Source organism: Antrostomus carolinensis, unplaced genomic scaffold (assembly GCF_000700745.2).
Source record: "Antrostomus carolinensis isolate BGI_N321 unplaced genomic scaffold, ASM70074v2 scaffold36535, whole genome shotgun sequence".
In the NCBI taxonomy this organism is placed as follows: Eukaryota; Metazoa; Chordata; class Aves; order Caprimulgiformes; family Caprimulgidae; genus Antrostomus; species Antrostomus carolinensis.
In genome coordinates, this window is record NW_010314988.1 from 1 (window position 1) to 22801 (window position 22801).

At 43.9% G+C, this 22801-nt stretch overlaps 1 protein-coding gene across 1 annotated transcript in view; it reads left to right on the top strand.

Moving 5' to 3' along the window:
• Nucleotides 1-6006: 6006 nt before the first annotated feature.
• Nucleotides 6007-22801, top strand: part of MTUS2 (microtubule associated scaffold protein 2) — a gene marked incomplete at its 5' end in the record, with an annotated part of 28864 nt that continues 12069 nt past the window's right edge. The window contains 4 exons of the mRNA XM_010167818.2: nt 6007-6073; nt 13855-14069; nt 19740-19845; nt 21658-21731. Coding sequence (XP_010166120.1) covers nt 6007-6073; nt 13855-14069; nt 19740-19845; nt 21658-21731 — 462 coding nt within the window. The remainder of the gene's footprint in view (nt 6074-13854; nt 14070-19739; nt 19846-21657; nt 21732-22801) is intronic.

A 22801-nucleotide genomic window follows, 5' to 3' on the forward strand; every position in this document is an offset into this window, starting at 1 on the left:
CGGATGCTGCTGGTCCTACCCGGCGTCGGTGTGTGCGCGCACCCCGGGGCGGCGGGGAGGGAAGCGATGCGGTGCCCATCGGGCTGGCAGTGCGCTGAACTCTGAGGGACAGGTCTCGCTGTCCTTTCCACTGCAGTGCCTTACATAATTTTGTCCTGCAGTCTGAATGTAAGGGTTGGATTTTCGTGAAACAAGGAGGGACCACTGACTTCTTCTGTAGCAAGAGCCGGCTTGATTTCTTGCTGTGCTTGTCATACATTTTTAATAACCATGTGGAGTACAAGTTATAAAGGAAACTTGCACAGAGTTTTAAAGTTTTAAGAGACATTATTCATCCTCTAGCTGTCCTAAGGTTTTACCTGTCTCATGATACTCCTTTCTGACAGAGGATTGATCCTCCAATCTAGAAGTGAAACAAGGCAAAACTATGTGTTTTCTTATGTCAGGGTGAATCCAAACCAAGCAAATTCCCAGGCAACAAAATGGGTCGTGTAAAAAACATCAGTACAGAGGTAAGTACAGAGCTACAGGTAGCAGAGGAGCAGCATGTGCAAGAGAAGTTGTGGGACATTTCTAACACATCACTTTTCATGCTGTTCTGGAAATTTGCCTGGGTTTTAACTATATGTAGAAGAGGGAGAGAATGAACAGATGCATTTAATTTGCTTAATAGAAAATATCTTGGCAGAAACACGTTTGTGCAGTATATTTTGTTAGAGTTTGGCTTTTTTAAATATTCATATACTCAGTCTAAAGAAAAGCTGATAGTGTCTCCTATTTACCTAGCAATATGTTCAAATATAGCTCGAGATATACTGCTAAGCAGGTTAAGAAAAAATGTATGGCTTAATATAAAAGTTGTTAAAGGACAGTCACTGGGGGATATCTAGGTGCTTGTAAACTTTAACCTAGAGTATTATGAGGGAGGATTGCCTGATAACCAGAATGATTGAAACAGCTGTGTTAAAACACATCTACTCGGAAGGAAGGTTGTAGATCATTTTGAATATCAGCTGCAGTGGGATTCAGTTATTGCTTCTACAAGTATCATCTGAAATATTTATTGGTACAAGAGAATTCCCAATGTATATGCTTCTCTTTCCAATGATAATATAAGGCCTTGCCCCAGGGAACTCTGAATAAAGCACAAGAGTGAGTAAGCACCATTTGCAGGCCAGTCTTTTTTTTTTTTTAATATTTTGAAAGCTTTGAATACAGAAAAGCTATTCTGAAGGAGCAGTTTTAATAACAAGTGCCACAGAGCATCTGTGTGCAGCGCGTATTTTTAGGAGTTATTGTAGAGAACTGGGAAGTGTTCAGGAGATACTACTATACATGGGTTTGGACCTTAGAATATAAGCAAGCATTTAAGTTGGCAGGGAGCAGAGGTGTGTTGATTTGGGGAGGTAACTTCTGGTCCTATGTTTACTTCCAGCTGCAGTTGACTTCCTGTGTGGGTCTGGGCAATTTTCTGATGTTCTTGCCTGATCTGACCCATTTGTGCAGTGGATCTACTATTACTTACCTATTGTTAAAAAGTACCTGGAGGTTTAATTAATTAGCATTTCTAATGAAATTTCTAATTTCTCAGAGCAGAAATACTCTAAGGCAAACCTCAACTCTGCCTCCGCATCCCACAATTATTCCTGGTCCAAAGTAAAATCTTAACCTGTCTCCCTGATGATGTCTCCTTTAGGATGTCTAGCTGTCATCTGAAGCTCCATGCAACTAAAGCAGAGCTTTTAATAGAATCATAGAATAGTTTAGGTTGGAAGGGACCTTTAAAGGTCCTCTAGTCCACCCTCTCCTGCAATAAGCAGGGACATCTTCGACTAGATCAGGTTGCTCAGAGCCCCATCCAGCCTCTACCCTCAAGCCTTCATCACTGCTTCCCTTCTTAATCTGTTTGGACAACACCAGCACCTTGCCCATCCTCGGGCCTGTATCTTGGCATCTTTTACCAGGTTATCCTTCCAGGTCTTCACACACAGTTATATCGAAATCCTGCAGATTTTTTCTGCTAAGATTTGGCCATTCTTATTTTTAATTGGATAAATTCTTCCCTCCTACCTACCTCTCTGCCTAGCTGCCTGCCTACCTGCCAGTTTTTCTTGGATGTTGCACCAATGTAAGTCATACCTCAGTCTATCCTCAGGGAGTTTTGAGTTGAATGGAGAATATATAAGTGCCATTTTCAGTGTCTATTTCACTTTCTGAAATACATTTCGGCCTTTCAAGGGAGAAATATTGGGAAGTCAGTAAGTCATAAAGCTGATGATAGGGAAAAGAGTTGCTACTGTGTCTTGTATTTAACAGAGCAGTAGTTTAAGCACAGAGCAAGCATATCATTCTATTCTATTTTTCTTTCTGCCTGTAGAGGTGGGACATATTCCACAAGATTTAACCATTGTGTTGTAGAGTACAGGTATGAAGAAGAAGGTTTCCTTCGTTTCCATCATAAGGGTAATCTTATTTGATGAAAATTGCTTCAGTATCAGAGTCATTTATTGGGATGCAGCCAATGGAAGACCTTTCTCATAATTTTTCCAAGCAATAATGAAATCCATCATTCATTAAAAGTACCTGAAAAATAAATGAAACATTTTAATTTATACAAAGCCCACTGTTTTGGTTTCACATTTTGGCCAGAAAAATTTGATCCCAAACCACATGGAAGCAATTTTTTTCTTGCTTGCAATTTAACTGCCACACTGAAAGACTGGATATTTGCACAATCTCCTTACAGTGTCTGTGACCTTTTCACCCACTGGAAACGACTGTGCCACTAGTGTGGTTGCTGAGCCTTTTCAAACTTAAGTCGGATTTGGCCCTTAGTACTCACCCTCAATGGCTCGACTCCAACCAGTGGCCTAGTAAAGGACACCTACAAAGCTCCTTTGATAGGCTGAGCCTGTTAGACACAAAACTCTTGGGAGGGCAGCAAGGTTCTTGCTTACCCTGCCTTCTCTTTCAAATACTTTGTTGAGGTAAATATTACTGAGAATTGATTAATTCAATGGGATAGCCCATTAATTTGTTTTCTCACACATTTGTTTTGGCAGATTTTTCCTGGCGTGCTCGTGAATTTTCTAATTGCTTTGTTGTTTTGACATTGGGCCTGTATGAATCTCAGCATTGGACCCAATAGCTTTGAATTCTCACGTCAGATCCAGTTTTGCTCTACTGTAACGTTTGGTTTCTCAAGCGCTGGCATTCCCAGTTCCCCAGCTGCGCTGTCACTGAGATGCTGGTTATCTGCAGAGCCACATTGGTGATAACAAGGAGGGGCTTTTTCATTTTGTATTAATGTCACATTTACACTGGTTGCAGGAACACGTGAGGTCCAAACCCATCATGTTACATTGACAAAGCAGGTTACCGTAACAGAAAATGTCAGGGATTTGTAAGCTCACTGTGCAGCCAGGAGACCATGAGGCTGATACGATGATTAGCCAAAACTACACCTTGGTTCTCTTGCAGAAGCGGAAGATAAGGACTCATGTGTTCTTGCTCTATGAAGGAACCCTTGGACAAAGAGGCACTACTGAAGACCTTGGTACTGAGGGCAACCCTTGCACATCTAATCTCCCAGGAAACATAAATATGAGGTTCTGAAGAGCAGGCAGAAAGTTCTGACCAAAATAAAATACAATGCAAGAAATATTGTCAGGGCAGGCATGTGACAGGGAAGGCATCTGAGCTGTGTCAACACCAGCTGCTTGAGATAGCCCGAGATGCTGTTCTGGGAACCATGGCCCCAGTGTGGCAGGAGGCAGCCAGGAGGTCTGCTGTCCTGGTGGGATGGTGTCCATGGTGGAGCCTGAGTTAAGGGGTAGCATTTTTGAGCTCTTTTGGAGAGGGTCTCACCAAGTGTACTCAATGGTAGGGCAAAGCTTATCTAAGGTAAAACAAAAAATAAAAAAAGCATCTGTAATATTATTTCTTATGAGACATCAAAATTTTAACACCTTTTTTCTTTTTTTCCTAAGATGTAATTTTTTAATTTGCTTTTAATTTTCTTTGTGTAAGTAGAATAGTAACAAACCCAGAGTTCTGCTTATCTGTAGCTGCTGGCAATGATTTGTATGGAACTCCTTTGCTTTAAATTACTTTTGTTTCAAATAGTGGGAGCTGGTAATTTGAGTGGGTGCTTCCCATCTCCAAGTCCTGTATCCAGTGTATCCCTGTGTGCACGCCTTCAAGGGCACCAGCCCTGGCTGTCTGTCAAGAACACTTCTTAAAATTACTCCAGTGAGTTAAACAGACAGTATGGGCAGATGCAGTGATGTTCTCCAGAAGGGGAAACCTTATCTTTGTAAGACTGCTGGTTTGGGAATCTGTGAAGAACTGCTTTTTTAACGTACCAGGCTATATTTATCTGGACCTTTTAATTTTTTTCATAGCTTTTATATTAATTAAAAAACAAAACAAAACAAAACCCACTCCACTGAGCCTAATGCAGTCGACCAGGACTGGGGACTCTGCAGTCCTGGCACGCAAGCCCCTGTGCATTACTCAGCAGTGTATGGAGCTGTCTGGAGGAGCTCAGCCTTGCGTGCCTGGCTTCTTCCCATAACTGGGTAGGAAAGATGCCCACATCACCTGCGTCTCCTCAGGCACCCGAGGCTCTTGAATCACTTATTTATTTGCTCAGTTTACAGCAAAACTTTGTGGAAAATGTGTCCCTTGGAACTGGTAGAAATCATCCCAAAAGGGCAATGTGTAAAGGATTAGTTTAAATTCCAGATTCCAATTGCCTGGTATTACCAAAAATAAAACTGTTGTGTTATTTCTCCTAACAGAATTAAAAATGAGATGCAGGAAAAATAAACACAAACATTAAGCTCTGAAATAGTTTTTTTCCCCACTTTCATTTTGGTAACACAAAACTAATTTGCTATCGTGTCTGCTGTGTATTCTGCTGCAGAACTAATCCTTTCTGTGCCCTAGATTTTTATTAACTTGCTTGTTTATTACTGAAAGTTTTACTTTCTAGGTCTTCTTTTAATTCTATTTTTTACTACACTGCCTTGTCTTGAATATGATTTTCCTGTAGTGTCCTTTAAATATCCTTGGCCTTTTCCAACCTAGGACATACTTATAGTAGTCTGATCTGGTTTTCCTAACCATTGGTGATCTTAGCAGCAGGATGCAATCCTTTGCCTTCTTCCTAATGTGATTCAGGATATATTCGAATGTAAAGAGTCCTTATGCTTGAACCATTATGCTGGGGTTTATTCTAGTAAACCAAACTCCAACAGATTTTCCTGAGGTTTTTTCTTTGTTAGCTTGCACAGCACTCATAAGATATCTGCTGCCAAAGTCCTTGCATTTTAGTAAAAACACCTTAGCATTGTTAATGTAAATATGCTTTAATTTTCCTTGGGCCAGCTCATCTGTTTTAATTCCTTAAGCATTCAAATTTATTTTGAGGGAGGTCAAGGAAAAGAGCTCTTGTCCTTTACAGACAATAAAATACCAGAAATAAATGTGGAGATGGGCACGAACGTCAGGCCATTAGTGGTGTCTGTATGGGTATGCCCACCATGCCTGGAATGGTGTAAGCACAGTAATCTGCTCTGCAAATTTGATTGGGTGAGCATATTATTAGGTTTAGAGGTAGTTAAATGCAGACATAAATACATGAAAGTGCTATAACGTAATTAATAAAACCATCTTGTACATCCAGCCCAGTCATAAATGGTACACAGATTGAACACAAAATGATAGAAAAATACAAATACCTTTATAGGCACATGGGAGTAAACAGAGTATTCTGTGCTGTCCTGTGCACTAGTGTGTGTGTGTGTACATTGTAGCCAGTGAATTGCTACTCCTAAGCTTGATTTAAAAACGGAATGAGTTCATTATAATCATTGACCCCCTCAAAAAAACAGAAGTTCTGAGGAACCAATCTAATCTGCTTTACTAAATGAACATGTGAAAGTGCTTATCTGGGATAAATCTGGGGACTATACATGTTTCTCTCTTTTTTTCCTTAAACAGAATGAAAATGCCCTTGTGAAAATAAAGGAGTTAGGAGTCGAGCTTGCAAAGATCAGGGATGAAGTTGGTAAGTAGCACAAGCAAAGTGATAACAAAAGAGATTTTCTCACTTTACACAAAAGCAGTTATTTCCTGTGATCTGATCCTGTGTACATGCACCTACAAGTGGCTTCGGAAGCCCAGTGGCAAGGGGTTTGGTGGCTTTGCAGAGAAGCGTGACTTTGCCTCTTTGTAGCTGAGATGAGTCCATCACCACACACACTGGAGCTAGTTGTGCGTCATCTTTAGTAGACAAATGGTTCTTGATAAATCCATAGCTTCCGTTCTCAAACTATGTACCACCACCGCCAAGGAGGAAGCACAGTGTGATGAGAAGCGGGAACTTGGGACTGTTGTGGTACACAGTGACTGGAAATGCATCACTTGTACATTTGCATGTTCTGTATTCAGCTACAAACTGAAGGATACCAAGCTCAGAACTTGTTTGTTAATAGCCCTGAGGTCTCTTCCTGGTTGAAAGACAGCAAATGCAACGTGCCCCCTTCAGTTTGTGTATTCCCTGTGTATCTGCATGCACCACTTTTTCAGTTTGGTTTCTGATCTAGACAGGAGAGACAATAAGGATGTAGAGACAATGAAACTCTTAAAAGAGAAGATGGGCTTTTGTGCTGCCTTCAGCCAACAGGATGAGTTCTTCCAGGCTTAAACCTCTCCAGAACAGGTGTGATATTAGGTTCATCTATCCGAAGGGAAATGGAGGGGAGGAAGGGCACCTGGGGGGAGGACAGTTGGGGCAGGGGACACCCTGGGTACCAAAAGGTGGTGCAACCCCTGATTACTAGGGCTGTGAATAGGGGACACCTCTCAGCTTTCCCTGTATGTGGGAGCCCAAGTGCTGGGTCACACATTAAGCACAGATTGTGATGGGTGATGGGAGGGTGATTTTGTTCACAGAGCAGGGCTCAAGCCAAGCCCCTGTGAGATGGGCATAACTGCATATCTTCCCTGTGCTGCTTCTTCACCTTGCCTATGACAACCCACTGCAGAAAAGCTGAGCCCAGCCCTTTTCTGATGCCCAACAGCTTGTGCTCCCTGCTGTGCCTCTCTGAAATTTTTCGGCTGATCGTCATTTTACAGAGAGCTTTATGGCTCCTGTGGCCAAAGGATGCTGCAGCTATAGCAAAACAGCATTTCCAGTTATTCCCTGATGCCTGCCTTCATCCATCCTCTGCATCTCCACAACTCTTATACAGGAGTTGTTGCTTCCAGTGCATTCTTCAGGCAGGGCACACCTGAAACTCTCCATTGAGTACCCACTTCTCATTTGAAAGCCCTACCTCTTTCTAGCGGGTTGGGTTTGCTCATTTTCACTAGTATTTTTGCAAGTGGTGGTGACGTGGGAAGGAAAGAGAGATACAGTGCTAGAGATAAAGAGCTCTGCTACCATTTATGCCATGTTTGGACAGCTGAAGTGAGTACAAATCGCTGGTGGTTTTGCTGGAGAACTTTGCCAGGGGTATGACTGACTGCCATTGGGGGGTCGCAGAGCATTACGTTCAGTAACAGGAGATGACAGCACGGCCTGCCCTTGGCATTGCTCTTGTGCATGCAGCGATAGATACCTCCTCTGCACAAAACTGACTCCTGATGGAGTACATGGACACAGTTTTGGTAGGAACCTCAGATAATCCAGAGAGGCAGTCTCAGGTCTCAGCTGAGCTGTGCTGCTTCAGAAGGGAGCTTAGCCATAGATGTGTATGTGCGATCTTTCTCATAGAGGGGAAAGATGTTGTGAGATAGTCCTTTCCTCAGTGGTCCTGTAGGCACACTTACTGGAGAGAAGCCATCACAGACCACCTCTTCCTGAGCAAGCCACCACTCTGGGAGACACCAAGATGCTGAGCAGAGACTATTTAGGAGTGACAGGGGAGGCTGGTGATCTGTCCTGCTTGTTGGAGGTAATCTTCTCTGTACAACCCTGTGATGCAACTTTCCCAGGTAGAAGGACTACCAGTAGGGATGGGCAAAAAGATGAAAATGTGCAGGTATTGAACCCCAGCAGGATGTGAAAAAATTCACCAGTAGGACAAATCCTGGTATGTATCTATACATATGGAAGATGTATGTGTATATTTTTTAGTATAAGTCAAAAATTGCTGGACAGTCTGTTACCCTTTGGAAGGTGTGAGGGTGGTGAGACACTTGAACAGGTTGCCCAGAGAAGCTGTGGATGCCCCCTCCCTGGAAGTGTCCAAGGCCAGGCTGGATGAGGCTTTGAGCAACCTGGTCTAGTGGAAGGTGTCCCTGCTCATGGCAGGGGGGGTGGAACTAGATGATCTTTAAGGTCCCTTCCAACCCAAACCATTCTGTGATTCTTTCTATCATTCAAAATTTTAAAATTAATTTTTGTGAAACAACCAGTATTTTAAATCTGTGGACAAGGAGAAATGGCAAATGCCATGTGTGTGAGAGCAGTTCTCATCAGTGCAGTTCTTTGCTTTCTCTGAAGCAATGTAAACTGGGGCACTGGGTGCTACTGGAGATATGTAGCCCATCTGGACTCTAGGAGCATTATTTTGGTCTCACTATCAGATGAATCTGTTTGTTGTGTGATATTGTATGTATTCTGCCAAGCTTTATGCAGATCAAGAATGAATCAGTTGTTTATTTGGCAACAGCCTTCATAGGTGATTCTATGAAGAAATTTAGGGAAAATCTGCAGTGTATTATTTTGACTACAACCAAGCTGTATTTCTGACTTATCTCAGTCACTTTGATGAGGAGTCTTTCATTAATTTAAAAATAACCAGTTCAGTTAAACAGCATAGGTGTTGTCAGAAATTCCTGATTTCTCATGTGTAAATTCACCATGTGAGACTCACTGATGCAAATGCCTGGATGAATCAGTAAAACAAGCCCTGGACTAGCCAGGGCTGACACAGGCAGTGTGTTCAACATTTAGTTGTTTAGGCAGTAGCTCTAAATCAGAATTATGATTTAAGGGCTGAATGTGCTTGGTTTTGAAAGCACAGAGTCTTTGTTAGCTTCAACAGAAACTGCAGGATTCTACTATTACAAAGCAATAAAACTGTGAAATATAATCCACTGTTCAGAAAAATCAGAAAATATTTTTAAGGAAATCTCTTTGGGTAAATAAAATCACTGCTGAAGCAATAGCAGTGATGGAGCATCCTTCTGGAGCCAGGCAAAATATTCAGGTTTGGATAGCACCATCCACTTTACACCCAGCACTGATGTGAAGTATCACACCTCATCTGAAACCAGCCTGCAGTGAAATAGGAAAGTACTTTTCCCTTCCCAGCCCTGAGGAGGAATGCGGCCTCTGTAAACGCTGAGGGACTTGTTATTTTACACAGTAAGATCTGCTCATGTATTTTGCTAGAAATACCAAGACTAGAAAAACATGACAAGCAATCGTTCTACACTCAAGACACCCATCTTTATAAATTATAAATATAAGCACTTTTCAGCTGCAACACTGAGACTCCTGGAATAAATAGATTTTGAACATTGTCAATTTGAACATTGTTTCCCTTCAAACTAGTGGAAATGAAATGTCAGAATTACCTGCTTCTTTGCTGTCAGACAAGTGACATGTGAAGTGAGTTGAGAGGAGGTATGAAGACGCATAAAATCCCAGATTAATGAAAGACAGTCAGGTGTCAAGTTTAAAATTCGTATTATCTGTGCTCATGAGAGTTTGAAAACCAAAGCCTGTGTGCCACCTCCTCCTGGATATGCCCCCCAGTCAGAGGGGACTTAACCTGAGTGAGGTGGCTGTTATTTGTCTGTGAGTCTGTGGCCAAGGGTCAGGAGGAAGAGCAGAGTCTGCATGGTTTGCCATCACTTTTGGACGAAGAGCCCATTTTTTATGTCAGAAGTAGATGGTTCCTATGTGAGGTCGCATGACATCAGCCCCCTGGTTCCCATGGGAGTTACCCCCCTGAATGCAAAGTGCCGGGGCTGGGGAGGCTGGGCTGCAGCTCAGGCTGGGTTTGTGCGGGAGGATCAGCCCATTAGTGACATCTCCCTTTCCCTCACCTTCCTCTCCTGGCTTGAAATGGGTTTGTCTCATCTGTTGCACACTGTAAAAGCCACTCAGTGCTGGGGGTCGGGAAGCAATGGCAGCCGCTCTCATTTAACCCAGCACGCTGCCATCCCAGGAAATGCCAGAGTGTTATGTCAGAGTCATTTCCAGCCTGTAAGCAGTAATTGAAATACCTACAGAGAAGGAAAAAGAAAACCAGAGTGCAACTCTTCTCAATAGCAGCTGATAGCAGTTGTGCTCTGTTTGTCTTGTGCCATTTTTTCCATGCCAGTATTGCATTTATGTAACTTCTCCTAGTGATATTTTTTTTTTTTAACCACAAAAGGAGCTCATTTTAATGTATTCATATCCCAGTGTCTGAAAGCAAAATACACTGTTTTCCAGCAACATTAGCGGGTCTTCTGTTCAGGCATCTGTTGTCAGGGCCCAGCTGGAGGCAATTCAGCCTGGTTCACCAGAACCACCTGCTGAAGCCACAGCTGGTTCAGCACTGGCTCCAGCAAGGCAGGCTCTCCCAGGCTGGTTCCTGCTCTCCAGGTGGGTAAGGGAACCACAGACCTTCTACTGGGCTGCAGGGGTGTCACCTTCTGCTGCTCCTGTCCCAGTAGAGCCAGGCCCAAAGGTCTGTCTGCTGACTAAGAAGAGATTCAGTCTTTCCTCACCAGTGCTTGGCCTCATTTGTCTCAATCTGGGAGACTGGGGTAGGGATCACTCCGTCTCATTAGAGGTGTTTGATATTCAGTACAGGGCAAAGTTCCTGGGCATAGGCCTAATTTTCTGCCTCCAAGAGCATTTTTGGGCATGTGAGGAACGTGCCATGCAGACACGCTTTCCCTGCTTTCCTCTCCCCTTCATTTTGCACCTGCATCAGGGTTTCATTTACAAGAAGTGAACAGTTTTGTGTTTCAGTTTACAGGAAGTGTTTCAGATGGACTTTCTTTTGGTTAGAGTATGTCATTTCATTGCCCAGCCCTCCCTGTGTGCTGGATAATCTCATTAGAGGGACTGGAGAGAGATAGGGTTTGTTACAGCTCCAATTTAAAGCTTGAGTAAGTTTGAATTCTACTGAATGCAGAGCTGCAAGCTCTGGAATCCCTTTGCACATTGAAGAAAATCAAAAATAAAAAAGCAAGAGTGAGGGTTTAGAGTTATAATCCAAACTGCCAGGAGACAAGCCATTTCAGCTAATGACCATATAAATTCCATTTTGGGTATGAGGCAGGTGGGAAAGCTTTCTGTGTGCCGCTGTGGCAGTGCTAAACTCACTGATTCAGGCTCACTTTCTTTCTGTGAGGAGTAGAGAGTTTGAAAGGGACACAGAGTCCTTATTAGTGCTCCAGAAAACATCAGGATCAGAGCAGGACCCCAGTAGTGATATCTGAGCAAGTCTGGATGTGGTCCAGTAGTGTGGAAGCAGAGCTCTAAACAGGGAGAAAAATAGCTATGTGTGGAAGGAGATGGCAAGCTTGGGTGCACAAACTGCCTCACATGAGCTGTGGTCACAGCCATAGGTAACTTTGACAAATTGCTGCTATCATGAAAAAAAATGAGCACAGTCTGATACCACAGTAGAAAGAGACAGGAAAACACTGGATTTTTTTGCCAGATATTGAGCAAATATATGGTCATAGGATAGATATGGTTTTGAAACATTTAAAAGTTGTCTACCCAGGGAGACAGCTGCTTCCAGGTCACTGATTTACAATGCCATACAGGTCTGTGCATGGCACATGCATTTTGAAAGGCAAAGTGTAGGGGAAAGCAGTGTAGGGAGCAGTGTAGGGGAAAGGGGTCTGGGAGTCCTGGTGGACAGCAGGATGACCATGAGCCAGCACTGTGCCCTCGTGGCCAGGAAGGCCAATGGCATCCTGGGGTGCATTAGAAGGGGTGTGGTTAGTAGGTCGAGAGAGGTTCTCCTCCCCCTCTACTCTGCCCTGGTGAGGCCACATCTGGAATATTGTGTCCAGTTCTGGGCCCCACAGTTCAAGGACAGGGAACTGCTTGAGAGAGTCCAGCACAGAGCCACCAAGATGATTAAGGGAGTTGAGCATCTATCTCCCTTATGAGGAAAGGTTGAGGTAGCTGGGTCTCTTTAGCTTGGAGAAGAGGAGACTGAGGGGAGACCTCATTAATGTTTATAAATATGTAAAGGATGAATGTCAGGAGGATGGAGCCAGGCTCTTCTCAGTGATGCCCAATGATAGGACAAGGGGCAATGGGTGTAAGCTGGGACACAGGAGGTTCCACTTAAACTTGAGAAGAAACTTCTTTACGGTGAGGGTGACAGAGCACTGGAACAGGCTGCCCAGGGAGGTTGTGGAGTCTCCTTCTCTGGAGACATTCAAAACCCGCCTGGACGCTTTTCTATGTGATCTCATTGGGGTTCCTGCTCTGGCAGGGGGATTGGACTAGATGATCTTTCGAGGTCCCTTCCAATCCCTAACATTCTATGATTCTGTGATGGGTGGCTAATGCAGATGGTATATACAAAAGGTGATCATTTTTCTAAACCAGCTATGGGTATAAATCAGAAAGAAGGTCTAACAGTGCCATTACAAACACATCTCTTCTTCTCTAGCATTATTCTGAATGTTGTGGTCATGATGATTTTGATCACTTCTTACCTATTAGACCTTTGCAAGTGAGCAAACTTGCTCTCTACGTGTAGTCTGTCTGACCTTGTCCAACTTGCATCAGATCTTCAATATCTGGATTGATTGAAACCATTCTGTAGCAAAGCAAAAGGCTGAGGACACAGTGTTCGTGACACTGCTGTCCTGGGACCTGGGGAACAATACAGGTGAGGAACCAAATGGGGAAATAGACTAAATATCTTTGACTTGATGGAACTGTTGGACTTGCACCTCCTGAAACTAGTTGTAGACATGGCTGTGAATTTGGAGATATGGTGGTCACCAGGTTAGTTGACAGGAGTAAAAATTTCACATTTTCTGATTGCCTTCAGTACCAGCCTTTCATTTGCACTCTCTGATTCCATAAAGCACATAAGATTGTGGTTTAAGTATAAAAATATTTTAAGCAAGTGTGCATGAATGGATTCAAGAGGTCCTTGGTGGAGCTGGTGTGAAAGGCAGTTTTATGGGGTGAGCAGCTTCCAATAGCTGGAAGATGGGATGTATGAGATATATCTCCTTCTCCTGGTCAAGTGGTCAATCGCATCTGCATAAACATGTGCACAAGATACGCCTTGAGACCAAGCATCTTCTGCCTTCCTAGCACATCACTAGAAGAGGAGACTTAGCCAAGACTGTGGCTTGAGATAAAGGAGATAAGGAAAGTCCTGTATCTCAGTTGAAAGGCTTTCTGTCAAGTGATTGTCTCATGTGCTGTTTCTCATATCCAAGGCAAAGTAAAAGCCCCAAAGCCTCGAACTGTGGATCTGAGACTGTGCTGGCCAGAAGGGAACGTCCAGTCACTCTGCAGGTCCATAGAGTTCCCTACTTTTATGTTATTATTATTGATATTATTATTGCTATTGTTATCATTATTGCTATTGTTATTATTGTTATTATTTTTAAACTTAATCAGATCCTAGTTTTGTATGGGCTTTTGCATACTCTGTCAGTACCTCTATTGAAACAAATGCAAGTGTGTCTGTGTGTGTGAGAGAGGGACAGAGAGAGAAGCAACAAGGAGAGCTTGTTGATGGCTGAGATTCATGGGATCCCCAGAGTCAGCTCAGTGCTGTACAAACAGACCTGATGCCACTGGAGACTCCAAGAAGTTCAGAGCCTGACTGTTTGATCTTGTCACTGCAGCCCTCAACACAGCAAGATGGAAGAAACTACAGAGTGAGAAGGAGGAGCTGGAGAGGTGCTTTGAGGAGGAGGTGAAGCAGCTTAACAAGCAGCAGCAGGAGGAGCTGCAGACACTGGAGCAGCAGCTGCAGGAGGAGTACAACACCAAGAGGGAGAGCTTGCAGGAGCAGCACAAGCTGCAGCTTGAGCAAGTCAAATTGCAGCATCAGGACCAGGTCAGTGTCCACCTGTTCCCTTTGAACTGACCACGCCCGTACTGAGTGGGTTCAGGTATGAAATATATTGAGCACTCCAACATGAAAACACTGGTAACAAACTGATGGCTGGAAAAATATATTCCTGACTATCTTTACTGCTTTTCCTCCCTATTATTCCTATTGGTATTTCTACATAATAGCTCGTGTCTTCGCATGCTTCCAGCTGTTTTACAAGACAGATATTAAGACTAGCTCTGCTCCCCACACATGCTTGCTCCCAACCCACCTATTGTAGTCAATTTATATGAAACCAAGGGCTGAACAAGAATCCGCTCAACACAGGTAAGGCCAGCAGAGCCATGCCCGTTGTTATTTGCAATGCTAGTTAAGAGCAGTGCAGTGAAGTGATAGAGCCCATGCAACAGCAGCCTAAACGTCAAGCAGGTGATGCATTCCGGATTCCCCAATTTCTGCTCCACTGTTCAGTCTAACCTCTTATACATCCCAAGTGTTTCTCTTTGCTTTGCTTTCTGTATGTAGGTAGGAATACTCTCACATGCAGCTACTTTAGTCTTATTTTTAACAACTGGAGTGAATAAACACTGTAATTCACCTATGGGCACCTCTCACATGGTAACAGAACATCCTGCTTTGGATTATGGCACTAATGGCCTTTTCTCATTTTGCACTCAGTGAGCAGTGGATACAGTTCTGATTTTTCCAGCTGCAACTCTTACCCATTGCCCAGTACCACAGTTCATGAGGGCTTTTCTCACAGGAGTATCTGCTGCACTCAGGTGTACTCTGCAATCTGTGCCATCAGGCTTTGACCTGCTGCAGCCCCCACTGCCATGGGTGTGCCACCCAGGCATCCGATGCAGTGCAGGGGCCGGTCATCTGTGAAACTTAAGCCCAACCAACAGACCCCCTGTTTGCCAGCATTGTTCTCTCAAACCTGGGGATTTTGCCAATGCCCAGGGTAGCTGGAAGTAGTGGAGGGCGAATTTTTCACTCTCTGAGGCAATGTGAATTGTCAGCAACAGCACAGCGCGGGTGTGGTTTGTGAGATGGATGGATGTGACCAAAGGTTGAGGAGGTTTTATGTCTGCATGCTCTGTATCTCAGGGTATCTCCAGTGTGCATTTTGGGGATGCTGCCTGAGATGGGAACCGGTGGCCAGGGCTCCAGAGCTGCTGATCCTCCTTGCTCATGCCCAGGGAGTGGGCTGACAGCAGGCACTGCAGTGGGGTGCAGAGCACAGACATGCTCCATGTGGTTCCCAAGGACAATGACAACACTTGCTGTGGGCTCAGAAGCAGACCAGCCCCATCAGCAGAGCCTGTGCTTGAGCTAATTTACACCATTGAAGAGGTAAAGGCTGGTGCAGCACTGTGTGGCCGTAGCTGAAGCACCTCCAGGAGCCAAGGGAAGGGGCTGGCCTGCCCTGAGCTCACGGGAGCAGAGAGCACCCACACAGCCCAGCAGAGATGGCAGCCCACTGGTTTTTAAGGTCAACTCTGTAAAAAGGGAAATGACACCATTTACTCCCTGTGCTTGACGTGCTGTACAACAGTCCTAGGATGAGAGTGCAAATACAAACGAAGGTGACAGTTTTGTCACTCGTGTCACTGCTGCCCAGTGTTAGATTTATTGTGTAACACCAACGATACGCTGGAGCTGGGCGTGTGGGGTCGTGGCACCCACTGGCACGTGGGTCAGACAGCCGTGTCGGACGGACACACGATGACCCAGCCCGTGCCCCAGAGTGCCTGCTGCCCTGGGCACCACCATGCCGTGTGGTTTGTGTCTTCAGTAGGGGGGTGTGAAGCACTCTCACTGGATTTTACCTATTTAAATCATTGCTGTTACTGATTTGCAGGCTTGTAAGGTGCAATACAAAGGCTTTATGCAACTGGGCTGTTTTGTCCCAAACAAACTTCCCTTTTCTGTTAGTTCATTGATTTTCAAAGACACATTAGAAGATGCTATCAAATAGCTTGTTGTGTTCTAAACCAGATATTTCAAAGATTTTTCAAAATCTTTCTCTGTAAATGCTTAGAAGCTGTGCTGAGCCATGGCTTTTGGTTCTGATTTCAGTTCTTGCAATGCCTCTCAAATTTTCTGCTTTGCTTTCTGATATGAAGGGGGTGGGGGGTAGTATTCCCAAAAGCCTTTGCTTTTTTTTTTTCTTTCCACTATGTCAGTGTGTCAGTTTGCCTAGTAGAAGATATTAGCTGTGACTGCAAGCCTTGCTTCTCCTGGATCACCAGGCATTAGCATTTGTGAAGGAATTTGTTACGCGGGTTAATGTTTTGCTGTTTTGCTAATGTTTTATGGCTTATCTCTGCTACTCTTTGACATGTTTCTGCAGACTGCCAGGACCACAAGAACAGATGGTGGTTTTTCCCCCCTCTAGTGGATCAGTGTGCAAAAGGGTGATATAGGTCACTGTAGGACTTGACTAGAAGTATACTTATTTTTCTCATATTCTCATCTATTGTGATTCTATTAATCACCACACGGAAGCAATGGAAACACATCTTTCCCTCTGTGGGGTAAATAGTTCTCTCTCTTCTAGCCATTTGGTTTGCTCCAGAGCTCTTTGTTGCCTGAATTACTGAAGGTAACACAAACATTTCTCTTCCCTGCTTTGAAAGTGCTGCTGTGACCCTAGTACCTCAAGTTTAAGCTTATCTTTTCAATCTGTGGTTCTGTTAGCATCTCATGATGAGTTTTTGCAGGTTTTCCCTTTGAATTCTTACGCCATTGTACACCCATCCTGTGTTGAGTGCTCTTGGATTGGAGGAGGCTGACAGGACAGGTTGGAAAGCTGCTCACCAGCAATGGTTCTTGGCCAGGAAAAAGGAGAGCTTTGTTAGTCTAGGAACTGAGGTGCATCAGGAATAAAGATCATTAACAGCTGCTGACCCAAAGGGTCTGTAGTCCTCTGGTTCTTCCTTCCCCTGCTCAGAGGAAGAGGAGAAGTGCCTGGCTCAGAGCATGCCAAAACAAGCAAGCCTGCTAGAGGGACTGGAGTTGTTCAGCTCTGATGCTGCTGAGCTGGTGCTGGTCCTAGACAATGTTAGAGCAGAGGCACCTAACCCATGAGCTACAGAGCTCTTATGCTGGGCATGAGAAAACCCTTGTCCTTGAGCTGTCCATCTGCGTGGAGGAATTTTGAGCTTACATTCATGAAGGTAGTAACAATAGCAAAATCCTTTTAACTGTGGATCTACAGGTATTTCTGTCTCCACACATCTAATCTGCAAGTTAGTCATCCCATTTTATGGTTTCCAGTCACAACTTAGTCTTCACACTGTATTGCTGTAGTCACCTTTTACTTTTGCACAAGATAGCTGTTGTTTCTTTGGACGCACAGTTGTCAGAATTTGGAGGCTCGGCTGTCTCTGAGGAGGTGAGTCAGCTCTTTCAGCAGAGCATGACAGCCAAACTCCTCACAAACTGGTCAGGTGTGCCAATGCATCCCAATATTTCTCTGTTCTCCTTGCAGCTAAGGGCAAAATTGCAAAGTAAAGGCTACGATCCTGGCTTGCCAGTGTTTTGCACTTGAGCCTGCTCAGCTCAAGCTGTTTTGTCCACCAACTCACTGAACTTCTCCCACTAGAGGATCCTGTTAATTTTACTTTATTAAGCCTTAAAAATCCCACCTGAGCTTCTTTTTATAGCCAGAAATACCCATGGCATGTGTTAAGTGAGTTGATCAAGCCTACAGACTTAAGTTAGTGGTGAAGGTGGAATTAGTATCCAAGAGATCTGATTCCCAGTGCCAAGCAGAATATCTGCAGATGGGATTAAAAAGAGTCATTTGGAAAGTGGATATGAAACATATAGAAGACAGAAAAATCCCTGGAGACCATTTGGAACATATTTAATTGGCTTTATAGATAAATAACGTGTGAAGGATGGTGGCAGTGAGAGGAGACCCCTTCACCTTCTGAAGGCGTTTGAGTTGGGCTTAATTGTTCCTATGGGGTGCTGCTCAGCTGAGAAGCAATTAGAGTATGAATAAAGGCTTAAGCAAAGGCAAGGTAAAGAACATGGCAATGCTCACGAGGTTTCAGTGCACAGACATCATACACAAGGACTTTGTGCTCTGGGAAAATTCAAATGATAGTCCCTATCCCATAGTAGCCCATTGAGTCATCTAGCTCCCCCCTTTCCCTGCTTTTTCATGCAATATATCAGCAAGCTGAGTCCCCATTGTTTTGCAAACAGTTCTTCACCACTGAGTTGTCTCCCACGTTATTATGAAAATGAGATTGGATAATTTTAAATTACATGTTAAATGCCCATCTTTCATCCTAAGAGCATGCCTTCTCCAATACTGTTGGAAATTTTGCTCTGTTGGGTAATCTGACATATATGATTGACAATTAACTGCAGTGAAATAACATTCATTGCAGTCAAGATGTGCTCATCTGCAGTATATTTTTACTTTAACATAACAATAAGCAAAAAAGTGGTGTAAAGTCAAGTCACTTTGCAACGAACAACAGTTTCGTTGTTGTGAAGGTAGAATAGTTTGATCCACTGCATTGCTAGATATCGCAGATAATGTGTTAAATGTAGGGAACAAGAGCACTGTGATTATAAAACCCATAAAAGCAAATCGATGCATTGCATTCAGAAACTGCTCTGGACCACCGACTTCACCTTGATCACCACTTCTCACTGGATTTTCTTTAACGATGCATATCAAAACATCATCATTAGAGATCTCACTTTACCAGTTCTAGTCACAAACAATGTCCTGGAGGAGTCCCAAACCCATCAGGTGCACAGGAACACCAGCTGCCCACAGCCCTTTTCCAGCTGCATCCCCTGCTCCCGCGATGGCTGGGTGCCGTGTGGTGTGCGCTGCAGTTTGCTGGGCAGTCTGCAGCAGCAGGATCTCCTTCTGGCCTCAATATGAGATCAGGAAAAAGCTTTGTGCCTTCACTGTCATCTTAGTTGCTTCCACACCAGCCCAAAAACTCTTGTGTCTGCACTGAAAAAGTTACTGCCATATTGTTCATCAGTTGATTGGACGTGGACTCAAAATACATGATTCAAGAGGACATAGGAATTTTGGTACTGACGACTTTGTAGGATGCTCTTTTTCAAGTAAAAGTGTGATAAATTGCAATTCATTTTCCATACCCACTGATAATAATTTCAATGTTTCTCTAGAAATAAATATTTTACAACTATGAATAATTCATAGGCACTTTTCATGGAAGTTAATTCAAGACCTTACAGTAAAAATCATTGCAGCAAAGTGCCATGAAGACAAAAACTGGGATGGTTCAGAACTGTGCATGCTTGTCTGACCATCAGAGGGAGTCAGGTCATGAATACCATTTAAGATTAACAGAATGTTGAGATTTCTGAACATTTCATAAATAGCTGCTTTGCTTAAGGGCTTTTTGGCCTTTTGGTTTCTTGTGTACCTCTTTTATCACCATTAAGTTAAAAGAACAAAAATACTATCAGCAGTGACTACACACTACCACTCAAGGTGTTGATGTGCCTGTTTCCTAATGAATAAAACTGGCTCAGGTGCTGGAAGTGTCACACTCAGTAGATCCCCTTACTGTTTCCAGCTCACTGGACCTCTCTAGCAGTGGCTTGTCAGTGTGCCAAAGCATGTCTAATCATCTGTGTCTCCATCCGTTGTCATTGGAACAGGTGGAAGATATCACAGCTGTACACGAAGCTGCAATGTTACAGTTGGAAAATAACCACATAGTCGCCATGACAGTACTGCAGGATGAGAATGACTGCAAGATTCAAGGTAAGCCAAAGACAACCCAATGGCTACAGAGCTATTCCACAGCTGGAATTAGTACTGTAGTGAAATTGCATACGCCTAGATTTTCTTCCTCCAGAACAGATGATACAGAAAATTCATGTTGGTCTAGTGCTTTCACATGGGGTGGACCACCAGGTGCATGCTATGGACGAGGGAGAGCTGTGTGCAGTGTGTACAGCATCTGTCTTGGACCTGAGTCTATCTGAGAGGTCTTTGGGCCTTTTTCCAAGGAGTCACTGACCACAGAGTCCAAATACCACCTCACTTCACACACAGACTTTTCTCAAGAGTCTAATCCTCGGGTGCTCAAGAAGCTACAGCTCATTGAGCATCTCGGAATTTAGGTGCTTAAATGCATACACTATTTCTGAAAATAGGACTCATCATTTTCAGTAGCAAAAATCTGGCCATGCTGAGCAGACCAAAGCCACACCCTGGTGCAAATCTGCACCTCAGTAGTGTTGTCTTTAGTTTGTTATGTTTTTCCTATGGGATTTGATGCTGCAGACAGGGATGTTTCCTCCCTACCAGTTCAGTATCTAAACATGTATTTTTACATGCTTTAGCTGACATTTAAGAGTTACCTGTATAATGTCCCTGTTTTGTTTTGGGTTTGGTTTTTTTGTTTGTTTTTTTACACAAGAGCATGAGGGTCTAATTTTTAAATAGCTCTAGCAGGTTTTCCCACAAATTTTCCCCAAACCGAGTCATATTGCTTAGCTCTGGACTGTGTCTCTGACATAGTGTGAGCTGAGAACAGTCTGTTCCCCTCTCCTGTAGGCAGAGATGGTATCTAGCATGTCATTTTAAAATCAGCATATAAAATTTTCCTTGCTTGAGGATATTCTTATTTGTCCATTTTTGTTAGTATTTTCTGATGATAAAACTTGGCTGTGGTTTATCATGGCTCCGGAGGCCAAAGTTTGTGCTCCCTGCTCCTGCTGTGGGTATGAAATGCCCTCCTGTGCATGGAAAAGGCATTGCAGCAGCTGCCATCTAGTACGTTGTACAGGGCACTGGAGTGTTAGTATTATTACTGCTGTTATTGTGGCTAGTGAGCAACGGTTAGATGGCAGAAACCCATGGTTTTGGGGGTGAAGACACAAAAAATAGACTGGATACTAAAAAGGTAGGTGCTACTACTGTAATGAATAACAGTTTGATGCCATTTGTTTAGAGATTAAACTTTATCCCACTTTGGTTATTAAACTTTTGATTATTAAGTCCAGAGTGAGTTGTTCTAGTAGTGCAACTTTTAATCCTGTAGTATAAATAGAGGACTTTTTTGTCTTTGGGCTTTGTCAGTCTCACTAATGGCATAAACCTCACAGGTCGTCTGCCACAGCTTCTGGAGAAGCCATTATTTGCATTTTTGCATCTGAGTTGCTGGTCCCCCTCTCTGTCTCCCCAAAGAAATTGCAACCTGAGCTTTTAAATAATCTTAATTTAAAAATCTTTGATTTGGGGATACTCACTCTGAACTAGTAAATGAGCCATTGTCAGACTGACGCTTTTCAGAACAGAGCCCCTGGGAACCAGGCATTCTGAGCAGTTCTGAAAAATCAGAATCTGGTCACATAGAAATAGAAGTACCTGCTGCCAGGGAAAGATCATGAAATCCTGATCCTCAAAACAATTTACCTAAGGTCACAGAATCTATTACTACTGGTTTCCTACTCAACCTCCATGCCCTAAAACTGCATCCTGACTTGTGTTTGGCTCACCTATCTGTGCTCTGGGACCCTGGTTTGCTGGACTTCACTTAGCAATGTCATGTCTGTGTATCTTCCTCAGAACTGAATACTGCTCACAAACTGGAAAAGTCACAATTAGAAGAGACTTTTGAAACACTGCGTCTGTCACTCCAGGTTAGCAGTTTCGTTATTTCCCACCCCTGTAAGGATGTTGCGGAGCAGCTGACGGGGCAGCCCCAGCCCAGTTGCCAGCTGCCAGCACATCTGGCCGTTGCCTCTTACCAGCTGTAGTACCTCTTGTCCTCTGCCTGTCCAAACTGGGATCAAGCAGCAAAGGTGCCCCCTCAGGTTTTTTCCACCCCCTTGTCTGGTTCACCAAACTACCACCTGAACAAGAGGAGAGGGCAAACCTAAAGGGAGGAAAAGGAAGCTGGATAAAGCAAAGAAGCATCCTTTTGACCCTGCTGACTGCTAGCCCAGCACAAGGAGCAAAGTTGAGCTCTTCTCTGCATGGTGGGGAGAGCTCCAGCACCTGCGATGGCTGTGAGCGTCTCCTTATCTCCATGGTACCCTCCAGCAGGCATCCCTGGGGCTCAGAAACGCTGACCTGTCCCTGCCCAGCCCTGTGCCTGTGCTTTAAACTCTTTCCAAAACCAATGCCTGAATGTGGGGGAGCTGGTCCTGTGGTGTAGACACATCTCCATTTTCACAGAGGGCAATGTGGTCCCTGATGAGGGATGCCCCAGAGCTGGCCCTGCTGTGCAGCCAGGCTATATGGCCAGCCAGGGTCAGCCCTCCACATCACATCTCCCACATCCCACTATTTCATACCAAGCTCAAGATTGTCTTGGGTTTTTCGGTCCTTCTAATAACTCCACGCTGTTCTCACTCTCCAGATGAAGAAATCCTGAGGAAGGGAGGGCAAAAGCGTGCCCCTGTGATTTGCACTAAGTTTGAAAATCTTGTGTGAAGAGGTAAAGATGCCCCAGCAAATAATGCAAGCTCTGTTTAATTTTGTAGGCAGAGATTAATTGCAATTTTTAAAACCCCTGACTAGTACATAACCATTGCACACAGCAACTGTCACTGCCTTCCTCATGTGGCTGTGACAGTTCAAGGCATGTCAGCAGTTTTGCAATAAGCACTGATGTAATGTTACAGCCAAGAAATTACATATATGAAAGATAAGAATACCAGTTTCACAGCAACTGGGGCTTTTACAGATGTTGTATATAGAGAGGTAG